General features: G+C 48.4%; 1 protein-coding gene across 1 annotated transcript in view; it reads right to left on the bottom strand.

Moving 5' to 3' along the window:
- FGF13 (fibroblast growth factor 13) overlaps window positions 1–12096 on the bottom strand; it is a 69458-nt gene extending 57362 nt beyond the window's left edge. Inside the window, exons 1-3 of the mRNA XM_039220955.1 lie at window positions 11877–12096; window positions 9859–9969; window positions 4124–4227 (exon numbers count right to left, since the gene is read on the bottom strand). Coding sequence (XP_039076886.1) covers window positions 4124–4227; window positions 9859–9969; window positions 11877–12063 — 402 coding nt within the window. The 5' untranslated portion in view covers window positions 12064–12096. The remainder of the gene's footprint in view (window positions 1–4123; window positions 4228–9858; window positions 9970–11876) is intronic.
- Between the last annotated feature and the right edge of the window lie 4226 nt (window positions 12097–16322).

The raw sequence follows: 16322 nt of genomic DNA, 5'->3' as shown, positions 1-16322 counted from the left end.
CCGACTTCACCGGGAAAATCCAGGTCCTTCTGGCTGGAAATCCCTCAAGTGTCTTGTCCATCACCTGCAGACTTGGGACGCCCACATCTCTGTCTGTCCTCATCCCGGTCTCGCGTTGTAGAAGCAGCATCCCTCTGGTCCAGGTGAATCTAAACACTCAATTCCATCATTCTCAACTCCTTTGGGACCCCACTCCATGCACATCCCCGTTTCCTAGGTCTTTAGTTCCTTCCTCTCTGCTGGCTCTTTCCCTTCACCTAATAAATATATTCAAGTGTCTTACCCAAAGAACCCTCCAAGCCTTCCTCAACTCCTGTCTCTCCTGCTAGAAATTCATTTTTAGAAATTTTTTTAACATTTATTCATTTTTGAGAGAAAGACACAGCATGATCGGGGGAGGGGCAGAGAGAGAGGGAGACAGAACACGAAGCAGGCTCCGGGCTGTGAGCTGTCAGCACGCAGCCCAGTGCGGAACTCGAACTCATGAGTCCTGAGATCATGACCTGAGCTTAACTGACTAAGCCACCCAGGCGCCCCAGAAATTCTTTTTTTTTTTTTAAATAAATGTTCATTCATTTTTGAGAGAGTGTGAGTTGGGGGAGCAGAGGGCAGGACAGAGGAGCCGAAGCTGGCTCCACGCTGACAGCAGAGAGCCCGATGTGGGGCTCGAACTCACCAACCGTGAGATCGATCATGACCTAAGCCGAAGTTGGACGCTCAACCGACTGAGCCCCACCGGCGCCCCACTGTTAGATATTCTATACTTACTGCCTGTGCTCTTTCCATTCACTGCTCAACTCACTGACTCTGGTCTGGTCTCTGTGGCCATTACTCCACGGAGAGTGCTCTTGTCAAGATCACTGAAGACCTTCCCTTGATGTGTTCCTAGTTCCTGTGACTTGTTGTCTCTGAAGCACTTGACATTGCTGACTCTTTGGAAAACGCGCTCCCCTCTCAGCTTTTGTAATACATGAGATCTGCCTCAGTGAGTTCCTTTGCTGCTGCTGGCCACTTACATGATGGCAGTCCCTAATATTAGTTGACAAACCCTCTTATCTTTTTGTGCTACACGTTCTCTCCACTATTCTCATGGCATCAACCACCGCCTACACGCGAGAACGCCCACATTTTGATCTCTAGCTCCCATCTTTCTCTGACTCGATGTTCACATTTTCAAACAGCTATAGCAAGCGATACTCAGGTATCTTCTTCCCAGTTCTGCCTTTTCCTTTAGTCTCCATCGTGGTTGACCGCTTCACCGCCAAAGCAATTGCCAAAGGTAAAATTCTCCCTCTCCCCCTGGGGCCCCTGATAACCCACCATGGCGCCAAGTTTAAAAAGTGTCTCTACCCGAAGCTACTTTATACTTCCATCTGTGTGGCAAAGGGCAAGAATACACGTTTGACCACACGCGATGGTCCCGCTTCCCCTCCAAATGCAGTCAGCCGTAAAATCCTGGCGATGCTACCTCTAAAACAGCTATGAAGAATGTGTGCCCTTTTAGCCAGTGCCAGTGCAGATGCTTTAAGGCAGACCTCTGTCATTCCTCACCAAGGTTATTTCCAATAACTTCCTAATAGATTTTTTTCTTTAACTGGCCCCCATCAGTCGCCCCCACCTCCTTTTCTTGCTTGTGCTTCCTCCTTAGGTCACTGTCCAAACCTATCTTCTCTTTGCCAAGCGGCACTTAACAAAATGGCATAGTGTTTCAGTAGCAGAAGTGGCATAGTTACACATAAGGGGGGGGGGGGTGGTGATCCTTTCTCTTCCCGATGAGGCCTATTTCCTATAGCTTTCTGGTCACAACAACATGAGATGCGACAAGAGTCGTTAAGACAGGCTCTGTCGTCACAGAGTCTGGGCACCAAACTTTAAACAATCATGAGACAGAGTGCTCAACACCGCTGAGGGTCAACACTGTAAAGGGGCTCCAGACCATGATCCATGAGGAGTAATGAGAACTGGAACACGTACCCCAGAGAAGATTCAGATTCTTTCCTGGAGCAGATAATAAGCTACTTTTCTCTGCATGAACTCTGGGATTATCAATCAGATGTCTTTCTTCCTTAACGAAAGCAGTTTCTTTTCCTTAATAGGGAATGCTTATTTTAAGATTGCTTTTCCTTAATGGAAAATCCATCCCGAGTGTCTCACATTTTGCTATCAGCTTGCCCATCATGGAAAGGAAGCCCATCTTTATTTTTTTAATTTTTTTAATGTTTTATTTATTTCTAGGAGAGAGAGAGAGAGACAGCGTGAGCAGGGGAGGGTCAGAGAGAGAGGGAGTCACAGACTGAAACAGGCTCCAGGCTCCGAGCTGGCAGTCAGCACAGAGCCCGACGCGGGGCTCGAACCCACGAACCGCGAGATCATGACCTAAGTGAAAGTCGGACGCTTAACCGACTAAGCCACCCAGGCGCCCCAGGAAGCCCATTTTTAGAAAGGAGCTCATGTTGGCATTTACCGATTTGCTAAAATAACGGTCAACCTGAATGCTAGGCTATGCATTTTGGACATTAGTTCCCGACGTGTAATACTGAACGCCCTAATTTTCTTGAGTGGGGGCACCCGACATATTACCAAACTTACATGACTTTTCCTCTAGCTTAAATATGATTTCCAAAGGTAAAAAAAGAACAATTACGGTTGCAAGATTAAAAAAAAATTCACCCTTCTGGATTCTTGACCAGTAATTATTTCCTAAGAATTATTTTCTATGCCATCTGGTATTTACCGTCTCAAAAGTACGCCTCATATATATTCCATTTCCTTCCCATGCCTGCATGGTAGTTTCAGAAAACAGTCATTTATTTTATTAACGACCTACCTTTGTATCTGGCCCTGTCGAGGTAGTCTGTGGATCTAAACACGGTGAATTAAAATCCTTCTTTATTAAATTCTCTTACCTTAACGTGCAAATCTGAAAAACAAATCCCCTTTCCTATTGTTTATAATAATAGCAGTGTATTAATTACTGATGGGTGTCATGAATATTACAATAAACCCAAATTTATCAGTTGTAAAAATAAGAAAACCCCTGCATTTATGAAACACAACAGTTGAAATGGCCTGACGGGAACGCTGACCGCGACCAGGGTTAGAGGATTATGCTGGTGAATAACATTCTATCGTGATATGAAATGAACTACGCAGTTTGCCAAAGGAATGGGCCCTCTGTGGTCTCAGTCTTCTCTCACCTCTTTCCCAACAGACTTTCCACACACCTGGCTTTGCAGTAAATTCAGGGAATGGCCAAGAGCAAATAGTACTGAAAAGTTAACCACTTGGGCGCATGGAGGAATAGATTTGTCTAATCATGGTAAGAGCCTCCTGCGAGGGTATCTGGTGGGAAGTTTGGCAAGCAATTTTCTCCATTTTAAACATCCCAGCCTTTTCTGAAAACATACGAAATCCAAAGCGAAGATTACAGAGGATCCATGTATTAAGCAGTCTCCTACAACCAGTAACTAGATCTCCTGATACGAGTGAAATCCTAACCGCGGTAACTATACCGCTTCTGCCTCTAACTACATGCTAAACATTTTTAAAAAGCTTCCTGTTCCTAACTGAAGTGTTGTCTACATTGTTTACACGTTTCTTGGGAAGAGAAGGTATTGGTACGTACGGAGAGGCTGAAATGTGCTTGATGGAAACATAGTAGAGATCACAGATGGGGCGCAGCTGAACTGCAGATACGAAAAGAGAGGAACTTCTAGAACTGTCCTGTACATCCTAGAGTTAACTGGAGGAAGAGCTCTCCTTCAGTTCTTCAGGGTAAACATGGCTAAACAGATGTTGAACTGACTGACAGAAACGACTGCTTTCCGCGGGTGCATAGCAAAGACAGCCACCCAGAGCATTCTATCAACTCAAGTGTCATCATGTGCGAAAATGTTTCGTGGATCTTTGATAGCAGACCAAAATCGTTAGCTGCAGATAGTTAACTAGCAAGAGATAGCATTTCCACTGGACGTTCATTTGTCCTCTCAAAGGAGCCATTTCCATCAAGAACATTCTTCCTCATCTCCCAGAAACCTGCAACGGTTACGCATAGGTAGCATATTTTCATTCACGTCAGGTGGAAACTAGAATAATCCAGACATGAGCACAGTGAAAGTCTTACCGAGGTGTACAGGTATCCCTCGCTGTTCATTGCCAAATACAGCTTGGTTTGAACTCCTTGAATAGCCACCACTCGAAGACCCACAGGGATGAGGTTAAACAGAGCTAAAATAACAAAGAATGTGAAAACAATGTTATCCTTTGGAATTCCATAGCTTTTTAGGTTTCCAGCAGGTCTGGCCCTCTAAAAGTAACGTGTGCTTGGTAAAAATAGACATATATATTTACACACAGATAGGGCCTTTTCTACCCTTTTAATATTCCACCCTTGATTTCTGGTGGCCATCACGTAACTGGAACTATAACTACATATTCTCAAACACCCTGGGGGACAGGGAAGACAATTCTATGGTTTGTATAGTGTCGGAAGGAGGGAATCCGGATGCTTTTGGAGCGACAGGCTTCCAGGAATTGGTCTATATATTAAATAGCTCTATCCTCAACGGACTATTTTAAACTGCTCCCCTAGATGACTGCTAAAATTCACAGACATGGTTATGATCTACCAGTTGGGGAGAGATTCCTACAATCTTAGAAAAGATACTAGTCCAACTCCCTCGTCTAAATTATCTGTATTATTTCCAATGGAACAACCCAAAAATAAATCCAGGCCTTGAAAAAAAAAAAAAAAGTCATTTTGTAATCTTATGTTCCCAGAGTAGTATTTCTTAAAGAACCAACATTTTCCAAGATAGGGTTGAGGAGGGCGGAGTGCGTGCCTAGCTTTCAGTCTCTAGGAGCAAAGGTTAAAGGGATACGAAAGATGAACTTGAAAGGTTTGTTTGTTTGTTTAGCAAAATAGTTGTAAGGAGGCGGCCAGCTGGTACCAAAGCGGCCTTCATGTCTCCATTTGAAGGTTTGAGTGCCTGAAACTTACACCCATGCTCTCCTCACACTCACACACCACTCACTGGAGAAAACCAGTGGGCGGCCTCCCCCTACCAGCTGTCTACTCCCTCCTACACTGTGAATAAAAATAAAACAGTACATTTTTAAAACGTAGTGCCTGCCACACACATCTTTTGAAGCTAGCCTGTGCACCTTTCTCTCAAGTCATAGACCAATACTGAGGAGTTTTGCCTTGGTGTGTAAGTTTACTGAGGATGATGTAGCAGTCTGCTATCATTTCTGTGAACACGAGTGTAAAAGAGTCCCCACATGGGTAAGAAGGGCCTTTCTGCGATCTCTTACCTTGATGTGTGTGTGTGTGTGTGTGTGTGTGTGTGTGTGTATGTATGTATATAGGTGGGGTACTATGGATGAGAAACATTAATGAAAAACTAAATATTCCTTGGGGAGCCTACAATGTATATTTCCCTTAAAACCAGGGTGTTAGCAGAGGAGCTAGGACATATTGTACAGTTCAAAGTACAAGTGTTCCTACCACATGCCACTGATGGCACCCCATTCAATGCTCATCATATTAAGAGCTGCGCCCTTCTGTCATGTGAGGTAAAGGAAAGTAATTGCGCAGATTGCAAGCCAGGATCGCGTGCTATATTTGACAATGCAACGCACAGGCAAGAAGTCTGATACCTTTGTGTATGTCATGTATATATCTTTCTCTTGATGATGCCTGGCTCACAGCAGGTGCTCAATGCACATTTGTGGACTGACAGCAGTATGTATGGTGAAAACGTGGTAATAGTGTATTTTTGGATTGTGAGAGGTCACATTCCCATTATGTAGAAGTTCATAGTTTTAAGAATTCTGAGTTCTAAAGAACCAAACACGAACTTCCAAGTGGGTTTGGTATAAAAGCCATATCACTCTGTACTACCAGACAACTGGAATACCAGCCTGTGTCTGAATCCTAGCTTGGTCATCATAAGAAGGGACAGGTAATGATCAATGAAACTCAGAATTCTTTCTAGAACTTCATTTTTTACAACATTTGTAACCTCCTTAGTTCTCTTCATGCAGCTTATAACAAGTAAAAAAAAAAAAAAGTAAGAAAGAGAGTGAAAACGATTTGATTTTCACCATGTGCCTCAGCTACTATCTGGTGTGGGTTTCAATGAGCAATAAAATGCTTAAGTTACAAACATCCGATAGCAGTAGGTGGAAGAGAAGCAAAGACCATCGGTAATCCAGGATTATGTAATCAGGATAATGCCCAGGATTATCTATTCTTGAAAAATGGTATTAACAAAACAGAACATGAATTTTTCGCTATGTACCATAAATTTCTATGAAACCCGATTCAGAATAAGAAATCAGCACTCTAAAACACAAATATTGAAGAAAGCAGAAGCAGACAGCGGCTAGTCTTATGAATGCAGTCTTGTCTTTTCTTTAGACATTCAAGAGAGATAATACACTGGGTTGGTTGAAAGCCTAAAGGGGCATCAGCCTTTCCAGATAAAAATGCAAAGAAATCATATCAAGGGTAAGCTTGGGCAGAATCACTATTTTCCTACATGCCTGTGTTTCTCTAAATCTGGAGTACTTTCTCATGGACAGAAGACGTTATTTTAATTAGGATGAAAATATTCTAAATGAGAAGAAAACAATTGATTTCATTTGTGTATCTAAAACACATTCATTAAATACCTAAAATCTCCTCCTCCATTTCCATCAAAGTTTTGAATAAGCTTTTCTTTTTTTAAAGTTTCTTTTGAGAGAGTGCTTTTGGGGGAGGGGCAGAGAGACAGAGGGAGAGAAAGATGAATCCGAAGCTGGCTCCTTGCTGACAGCAAGGAAGTGGGGCTCGATCCCATGAAATGCCAAGATCATGACCTGAGCTGAAATCAAGAGTTGGATGCTTAAAGGACTGGGCCACCCGGGTGCCCCTTCTTATTAAAGGCTTTTGTTTCTCGTTTGTTCTCTGTTGGGTCTACAAAAAAACCAATGAAACGCCTTCTACCTTGAAGGGACCATTTGCTCAGGGATGAGCACAAGTTGGCACTTAAATGTTTACTGAATAGGACACTAAGGTCATCCTTCTTCCTTAGTTGGGCTAAGGTCAATTTCTCAGAGGGAGCAATTAATCAAAGCATATCTTATTGTCATTGGGAAGGCTTGACACATTGAACTGGGAACTCTCCTGGACATTTAAAGGGAAACTTACCTATTCTTTTAAAATAGCCCTCATCGCACCCAAGGCAGTTAATAATAAAACTGCTGCCATGAAATGTCTATCATCTTTTCTTTTTCAAGGGGAAATACATAATTTACAATGGCTGATTTGCTCATGAGGAGATTTTATTGAACTGACATTCACCACTGCAATAAACCTCAGGTCAGCTTAAATGTATAATACCAAACACATGTTTTTAGGAATAGATCTGAGTAAATGTGAACAAATTTGTTTTATCATGCTTTTGTTTACCACATCAGGATTAAAATAGTGTAAAATCAATTTGAACTAAATGTGAAAAAATGATGAAAGGTGCTATAAAAAATAAGAAAAATATAAACACAGCTCCAGGAATACATATTAAGGAAATACTATATACACAAAAGAATTACAGGCGAATAAAAAACAAACAGTTTTCTTGTTCTAGTCATTTAAAATAATTAATAAGTGCCAAGAAAATGGCTTGGCTTTAGGGGGAAAAAGGAACAACTTTACATGGCTGGACTTCCGTTGCAATGATGGTCATTTTAATCATCATTTCAATCATGAAACATTCTTGTTTCATGATGACTTATGCCCTACAATATCCTCGGTCGGGAAGATCACCTAGTCCCCTGGCTTCTGGGCACACTTGGTATCTGGAGCAGGGTCAAGCCCACAGATTTGCAATTTCTTCTGAGATACTTTTCATTTGTATGCTCCATGTTGTGGTAATACTTACCGCCACCAGCTGACTTACCTCTCCTTACTGCTTTCTGCCTAAACACAGACTCTGGTTACCAGGCTATGCTCTTTCAAGGTCTTACAGTATCATTAGTACACAGAAATGCCATCCATACCAGAGGTAGAAGACAACCAAAGGCAGAAGCTATGAATATGTAGGAATTGAAGAGTAAAACCTAGTACATAATTTACAGCCAGAGTGTAAGTATATCTGTATGTGTACAAATGATGTGAATATATGTAGGTGTGTATATGTATCTATGTATTTCTTAAAATGGCTACATACCAGATGATCTTGGCACTGTTGGGCACGTTGCTATTTAAAAAACACAACAAACATGCTAATGTCTCCTTTTCAAGCAACACACGTGAACACTAGACCCCAAATCACGTCTTCTCTGATTTTAATCTGGAGAAGTCAGAAATAGATGGGGCAAAAATTGACTGGGTGGGGCTCATGAGTGGTTACTCATAAGCTTCCTTTTTCAATAATGCCCAACAGATCTATTCTGCTGAGGCACTTTGAACACCAGACCAACTCACACCCTCCCAATTCCTTCCCTCAATGCTGATTTCACATAAAATTTCTGAGAATGTTTTATTACTGCTCATTGGGTACGAATGTTTGTATAGGATCACAGTAAAACTTCGTTATGCCTGATTCTGTCAAATAGAAGAAGAGTCACAAGAGAGCGTCTAGGGTACTCATTGTAGAATTAATATCACAGCAGTAACACAGCATTTTGCAAGAACAGCGAGGGACCATTTAGTATAGATGTTCCTCATCCTGGTACCACCAGGACTTTCTTCAAGGATAATTAAAGGTGACTTGAGGTCACAGCTTGGCCATCAGCCCCGGGGAGCATTCTTAAAAGGTGAGAAGTTCTGTGACACTTAACCTTGGGACCCCTGTCTATGGCTTTGCTGTCTAGAGCCAAACATCTCTCAAAATGCCACCGAGGACTTGTGAGCACTGTGACCGGCTTTCCTTGGCTGTTTTCTGAGTCCATCATGGAGACGTTGCTGGGAAGTTAGCAAGTTCGGAGGGAAATGCAATAGAAATGAGGGAAAACAGAGAATGGATTGTGGGAAGCAGGGGTTTTCAGCCTCATGGAATATTTAATGGGTCTGCAAAAATCTGTAGAAGGCACGAAAACACCAATCGTTAATGAAGAGGGGGCTATGCTATGTGGGAGGATTTTTTTAAATTATTATTATTTCAAATAAACAGTAATAAAAAGGTTATGCAACAGCTTAGCATCACCTTACTTCAATAATTAGAAATAAGATTGGCTTTATTTGTGATGTGCTTCCTTTCTGTTGGGTCCGCCATGATAATCCCAACTTGGCCTTTACTTAAAGCATGGTAGAAGAAAATGAATAAATAAAACGCTCTAGGAAGTCCCTCTCCCCGCCTGCTGAGGAATCTCAATTGTCAAAATCCCAATTAGTTCCAGGGTTATCAGTGTGTGCGGAGGGGTCAGGCGGGAACAGAAGCAGAAGTGCCTAATGATGAATTCTCCTGCCACGAAACCACTCCTCTCTCTTGGGAGGAGACCGATTCTTAAGAGTAGAGATAATGTGCTATTTCAGGATCAGTGTGTGGGTGAGTAAATTTTCTGTGGGGAAAAAAGTAATAAAATCCAAAGGACAGCCATACATCCATCCAGATTACCATGGAGATGACATTTGGATTGTTCTTCAGACGGTGTCAACATTATTTGCTATAGTTCGCCACTTTCGATACTAACATGGTCGACTGGCTTCAGGCTGACCTGCGTACACAGGAATCCGGGGTGGATGGTATTTCTGCACTCAGGTCAGGATTGAGCAAGGGTTGTGGATTTGAAAAAACAAAAACAAAAACAAAACAACGAAGGAAACACAATGTCAACAACGTGCTGGGATACACGATTTATTTTGCCGTCACTTACTGTAAGTGCTGTCCTCGTCTTTCGTGCCGTCGATGGCGCCATCGGCCTGTAGCTGCAAGTGGTAGCCTTGTCGGCTGTACAGTTTGGTAACTATACCCTTAAGCTGAGGCTCTGCAAAGAGAATGAGGATTTGCATCAATTGGTAAGCTGGGCACGTGCTGCGGGAAAGATTCTGATTTCATTTACAAACGTCGGCGGGCGTCGAGGGTCACACTACAACTTTTAAGGAGTCCTTGGAAAGGAAACGCGCAAGCCAGCTCCCGGGTTTCAGAGCAAATGTCCAAAGTGAAGAAACATTTGCTTTCTACCTCGCAACTCAGTAAAGCCCTAAAGCTTCTGATGGCAGCTGGTTTCTGACAGCGTGTCCCCTGGCTTCCAGAGCGGTACTCTGGCTCATTGAGCATTCAGAACGGGTTGGCAAATGGCAGGTTCTGCCTTTTCACAACGTGCCACTTTTCGCGTGGAAGGAAGGGGAGAAATACGAAGAGAAGTTAGAGTGGTCTGCCAGCCAGGGACCAAAACCACACTAACAGACTTCCCTGAGAACCATAGCTATTTGAATACAGAGTCCCCTCCATTCTGAGAATGTTGAAAAGGCATCAATGATCTGGAAAACCAAGCTGTGGTACAAGAAAAGAGGGAGAGGAGGGGGAAAAAAAAACATTATCATAGTCTATCATGTTAATTATGCTTAGGGAAAAATGGGTACAAAAAGGGCAGGGCTTTTGTTGGTGGGGAGGAAAGAAAACTAGTTTATACTTATTTTCACATTTAATATCGGAAATATGGTTAACTAAAAGATGGGTTTTCCAGGAAAATGATTTTTCAATTTTGAATCACCACAGATTAATAAAGTACCTACTTCACCAACACCAGCCATGTTATCCGAAATTTGCTTTTACTGAATTCAGTCACCTGCACTGAAATGTTATGTATGTGATCATTCGGGCCACGTAACCATGCTTTGCAGCCGCTTACCCCTTTGGAAAACAAACCCAATTCCCAGCCAATGCCTTCAAAACTTCGAGCAAACAGAAAATGGATGTCTGCGTTTCCATCCCACAGTGTGCGGCACCCATACACAGAGAAAGAACCATCCGATGGATAAGTCTGACATTCTGTATCATCTATCTCGTTAAAAGTAAGAAAAGAGCAGCGTAAAGGCTTCATTTGGTGAAGAATGGCCAAATACGCTGCAAGCTCGCCTGAAGGGCTACCTTGACGCAACCTGACACTTAGAGCTGTGTCAATTTCCCCGGCGCCAGAATATCGCGCCCCTCTCCTCACGGAACAGGCTCCAAAGGACCTACAATCTGGCTAGGAGTTTAAATCCGCTCGTCAACCCTGCAGTTTAGTAGCAAGTAACCAGGCTCACTAGTCTAACCAGATCACTAAGCTCTCTGCCACAAGGTTCCAGGAATCCACTCCCCCCTTCCCCGGCAAATATTTCAAAGGTGCACCACAGGTCAAGTCTGTGCCGCTGAGCTTGGAAGCGATCAAAGAAACAGAATGCCTAGATCGCGGAAGCTCACGTCCCTGGGGGTGGGGGTGGGGGGTATGGAAGCTGGCGGGGGTGGGGGGGGAAGGACAGAGTTTCAGGGGTAACGGCAAAGGAGGGTTTCCCCGGGGCTCACTAAGGCGGGCGGCGTTGTCTGCCCGGCCCGGCGCCTGCAATTTCCACGCCACACACACGGCAGCCACGTCTGGGTGTCGCCCGCAGAGCCCCGGGGCATGCACCCATGTGGCACGTCCGAAGCCGCGGGCGCGCCTCCCCGGGCCGACGACGGCCCCGGGCTCTGCGCCTGTCCCACGGCAGTTGCAATGCAGCAAGCCAGTTACCGTTACGAAGGCGGCGAGAAAGCAGTCGCTTCCCACGCACGCACACCGGCTAGGTGGCCACATCCGCACCAGATGGGCCCCCGACAAACTCACCTACGCTTCCACACACGCCCTCCAGCCCCCTCCACGCTCGTTAAGTCTAGGGGGGACCCCAAAGCCGGCCAAGCGCCCCTTCCAACCTGGTCTCCTCCTGCGCCTCTTCTTGGAGCCGAAGAGTTTGACCCGGGAAAAGACGTTTAACTTGTTTTTGTCGCAGCTGGTCTTGCCTTTGCTGGGGCTGCTGACACACTTGCAGGCGTTGGATTTCTCGCGCTCGCGGGCTTGTCTCTTCTGACGGATCAGCGAGCTGGCGATAGCCGCCGCCATGGCCACGACGCCCACCACCACCACTTCTTTGGCGGCCCCTCGCCGGCTTCGCCCGCGCCTCCGCCGCCCGCGCCGCCGCGGCGCGCCCCGCTCGGTCTGGCGCCGCGGCCGCCCGCGTCTCCCCGGCCGGCGCTCGCCCGGGCTTCTCCGCGCTCGGCCGTCAGCCGAGGAGGGGGCTCAGCATGCCGTCCGGGCTTCCCGGGCGGTGGGCCGGCTCCCGCGCGGGCTGCGGGCTGCGGGCTGCCTGGGTCCGAGCCGACGCCACAGCCCGCGGGCCGGGATCGCGGCGGGAGGCTGGCGGCGGAGGCGGCGCGGCGCGGCTTGCGTGCGCTCGGCCCCTGCGCCCCGAGGACACTGTGCGAGTCCAAGCGGCTCGGGTCGGAGTTTCGCGGCACCCCCCGCCCTGTGCCGCGCGGAGGGGGCCGGAGCGGGGAGGCGGGCGGAGGGAGCTGCGCGGGCGGGAGAGAGGCCGCGAGCGCGGGCGGCGGGAGGGGTGGGGGGAGGAGGGGAAAGCGCGCGGGGGAGCGCGCCCTCGCCCTGGCCCCTCCGAGCCTCGGACTAGTCCTCGCAACTTCGGGGCCGGGCGACCGGGAAAAGTTGGCCCGTGCCAGCTGGCCGACGGGGATCAAACAGGTAACGGCCTCGCATCGCGGCGGCGGCGGCGGCGGCGGCGGTGGTGGCGGTGGCGGCGGCGGCGGCGGCGGCTGCTGCTCTGGGCGCGGCACAGTCTCTGCATAGGATTCCGGTCGCCGCAGGCACCCTCCGGAAGAGCGCCGCGGCCTCCCCGAGGCCCCCTCCCCCGGCGGCCCCTCCCTCCCGGAGCCCAGCCCGCCGGCTCCCGGCCGCCCCGCCCCCCGAGGCCCCGGCGGGCCGCGCGCGAACACCTGTAGGGGCTCTGGCGCCGCCCCACCGCCCGAAGCTTCCTGCCCTCCTCTTCCCGAGCGCAGCCTCGGCAGGAGGCGGCGGCGGAGGGGAGCGCCGGGAGGGGGCGGCTGGGCTGGAGGCGCGGGGTGGGGGCGTTTGGCCTGGAGACGCTGGGGGCCGGGGGAGGGAGGTGGCGGGGCGGGCTGTTGCGTTAGTGCTGGCCTCGGAATCGGCCACGCAGCCCCGGGGCTGGAGCCCCTGGGAAGTTCGCCGGGTCCCAGCCCGGGTCTGCGACTCCCAGCAGCCCCTCCCCCGCCCCGAAACACACACACACACCCGCCGAGGCGCTTCGCCTGGCGACACTTGTAGCCCTTCGGGAGCGAGGCCAGGGCTCGCAGACGGGTTCAGCCCTCGCGGCGGCGGCGGCGGTCGCAGCAGCAGCGGGCACTGCAGAGCTGCGCCCGCACACCACGCTGCCACCCAGTGGTTTCTGCTGACTTTTCAATTTCAGGCCAGTTTGTGCGGTCCCAACCCCGTCTTTCCCTTGCCCCCCGCCCAATCTTTCGTTTGGGTTCGGGATCGCAGCGGAGAGTGGGCGGCGGGTACAGTACGCGGTACTGGGGAAATGCAGGGCCGAGCCTCTCTCCTGAAGCCCGGGCCCATCTCCAGTCTCCTAACTTGCTTTTTCCCCTCTGCTCCTCCAGATGTAGCAGGCTGTCTCCCTCCAACTCGGGAATCAAGCCCGGCTTTTTGCTCGCCTCCCTCTAGTCACAAGTTCCGTCCTTTCCCTGCTCTGTGTTTCATCTGGGGGAGAAGAAAGAGGACTTTGGGGTCGAGAAGGCAACGAAGAGAGAACGTACCATCCACACCCCCATTGAAGACAAAGGGACACTACCGTTGTACTATTTTACTTGCTTTCTGATGCCAAAAAGGAAGCCGCCAGTAGTAGAGCTGCTCTCCCTTGGATCTGCCACTACGCTCTTGGCTGGACCTCTCCCTCCCCACTTTCAGATCTTTTCGGAATTCATATAGATGCAAAACCAGATGCCCAGACCCCAGTCCTTTCTTGCCTGAGATCCCAGCCAGTGGACTCTGGGGGGCCTCTTAGCCGGTCATAGGTGGATCACCTGAACCTCTGGCCGACTTCGGGGCTCCCCAGGGAAAGCTGCCACCTTCCCTTCCACTGGGCCCCAGTCTTGAAATGTCTGTTGCCCTGTGAGCAGCGCTATTGTGTGTCTGCAAAGGCAGGCGGGGCTGAGGGCGGCAGACACTGAGGTGGAGGGTCTCAGGATCGCCCTGCCCAATGGGCTGAAATTCCCTGCGGGTCAGTCGGCTCCTTTGTGTGGTTTTGGTTTTCCCAAAAGCACACGGAGGGCGAGGTGGAGGAGCGTTTTAGCACCTCCCGTCAATCCAGGTATCCACTTCTTCAGGCTTTAATTCGTGCGGGGGAGTGGGGGGACCCTGCTTGGCTCTCATTGGACTGGGAACGCCTTGAACATCGGGACTAGGTTTTGGCCACCACTATATTCCCATCCCTTGGCATGGTGCCTGTCACGTAGTTGATGCTCAATAAACAGTTTGTTGAAAATAACTGATGAGTGACTGATTCACATGGGTTCTCGAGGGTAGGCGGAAGATTCCTCTCCCAGGATGTATGGGATTCGAATTCGAGTCACCCTGAAGGGAAAGAGCCTCACCAAAAGAGGCCTCAGAAAAAGATCTCACCCTCCTGGCATGCTTTTACCTTCCGCTGAGCACCAGGGCCTCTAGGCATCATCTTCCTGCCTATAGACCGGAAGAAGTCTCCTGTCTCTTCCCTTAAGAGAACTCACAGAGACCCAGGACAAGGAGGGGAAAGTGAAGGAAAGCCATTTTGACTTTGGGTCCAAATCATATTATGCAATCGGCTTAGCCACTAGTCGGGCGGATATTTTCACCCTTTCCGAGCTCTCATGTGTATTCCTCAGGGGCTTCTGAACTCCGAGAAGAGTCTGAGTAGAAGCCTCAACTTTCCCAGGGAGAACGGTGCCAAGACCCCGTTCACCTTAGAAAGGCGTAATGAAAGAAGCGCAGCCCACCCTAGAGAAGCGATTTTGCCTTTTCCTTCTGTCTTACTGCCGCCCCGCTGGCGGGATGGCATTTGAGTGCCAGAGTGAAGGGCTTTCCCTTGACACCTATTTCCACGGTGCCTTTTTTTCCTGTCTCGCTTTGTTCCCACCAGTTCACGCTGTTCCCTGCTTAACCCCCGGACCCCCAATTTCCCCGATATCACTGCCTATGCTCCTCCTGGACCTCCTCTTCCCGTTGCGCGGTCCGCCCAGCTCGCTCCTCAATCGTGTTCAGGTAGAAAAAGCAGCCTTCGCTCCTTTCTCCAGCTCAACTCACAAAACGTTGTAGCCTGGATCACAGGAGGCCTGCGTTTGAATCCTGCCGCTGCCGCGAATGGGCTGTGTGACTCTGGATATGTCATTTGTCCTGCTGAGGCTACAGTTTTCCCATCCTTAAAGCCATCCTTTAGACAATATTGATGGCTTTCAAATTGTATTCCGCATGGACCTAAGAGTATGTGGAGGTGATAGAAGTCCCTTCACCCATGTTTTAAAATTTTTTTAAGTTTATGTATTTTGAGAGAGAGAGAGAGAGCAGGGCAGGGGCAGAGAAAGAGGGAAAGAGAGAATCCCCAGCAGGCGCTGCGCTGTGAGCATGACGCGGGGCTCGATCTCACGAACCTTGAGATTAAGACCTGAGCCGAAACCAAGAGTCGGACGCTTAAGTGACTGAGCCACCCAGGTGCCCCTGCTTTCATGTATTTTATCTACTGGGCCTTATTGTAGGATTCCTTATGGAGCAAAATAACCAAAAAGATCCCACTGCTGAAAACAATACATTGGAAAACCTCGAGATGAGATAGACGAGATGTTCCTTAAAGTCCTCTGGCTCTGGAGCCTATGACGTCTTGGTATATGTCCCATGTCCCTCCTACCTCTCTATCTTCTCCTTCTCATGCTCCCCCTCTCCCCCTTCCCTTCTCACCCCACCAGAACATAAACTCTAAATGAGATTCCAAAGAAAAAGACACAGATCTTTTTGATTCCATTCCTCCCGGGTTCACTTGGGAACCAGGTTTTAGCGTTCTGTTTCAGGGAGAGTTATGTGAGTTATCGGAGCATGGGATGCTGATCGTTCTCTGCCAATCTCCTTTGGCAGGCCTCAGATGAGCTGTAAAGAAGCTGAGGGCATCTGCTCTCAAGAGGCATCTGCAGGAGAGAGACAGAAACCCAAACAGATGTGACTGTGATGAGTAAAAACGAGAGAATCCAGACAGCATATCAGGAGCAGCCCTCAGTACCTTCTGCGCAGGAAGGAATTGGCCGTCTTGCTGAAACTCCGAAAAG

The sequence above is a fragment of the Hyaena hyaena genome, unplaced genomic scaffold (assembly GCF_003009895.1).
Source record: "Hyaena hyaena isolate Hyena2069 unplaced genomic scaffold, ASM300989v1 scaffold_929, whole genome shotgun sequence".
NCBI lineage: Eukaryota > Metazoa > Chordata > Mammalia > Carnivora > Hyaenidae > Hyaena > Hyaena hyaena.
Note: the sequence above shows the minus strand (reverse complement) of the source record. Positions and strands in the feature narration are given on the sequence as shown.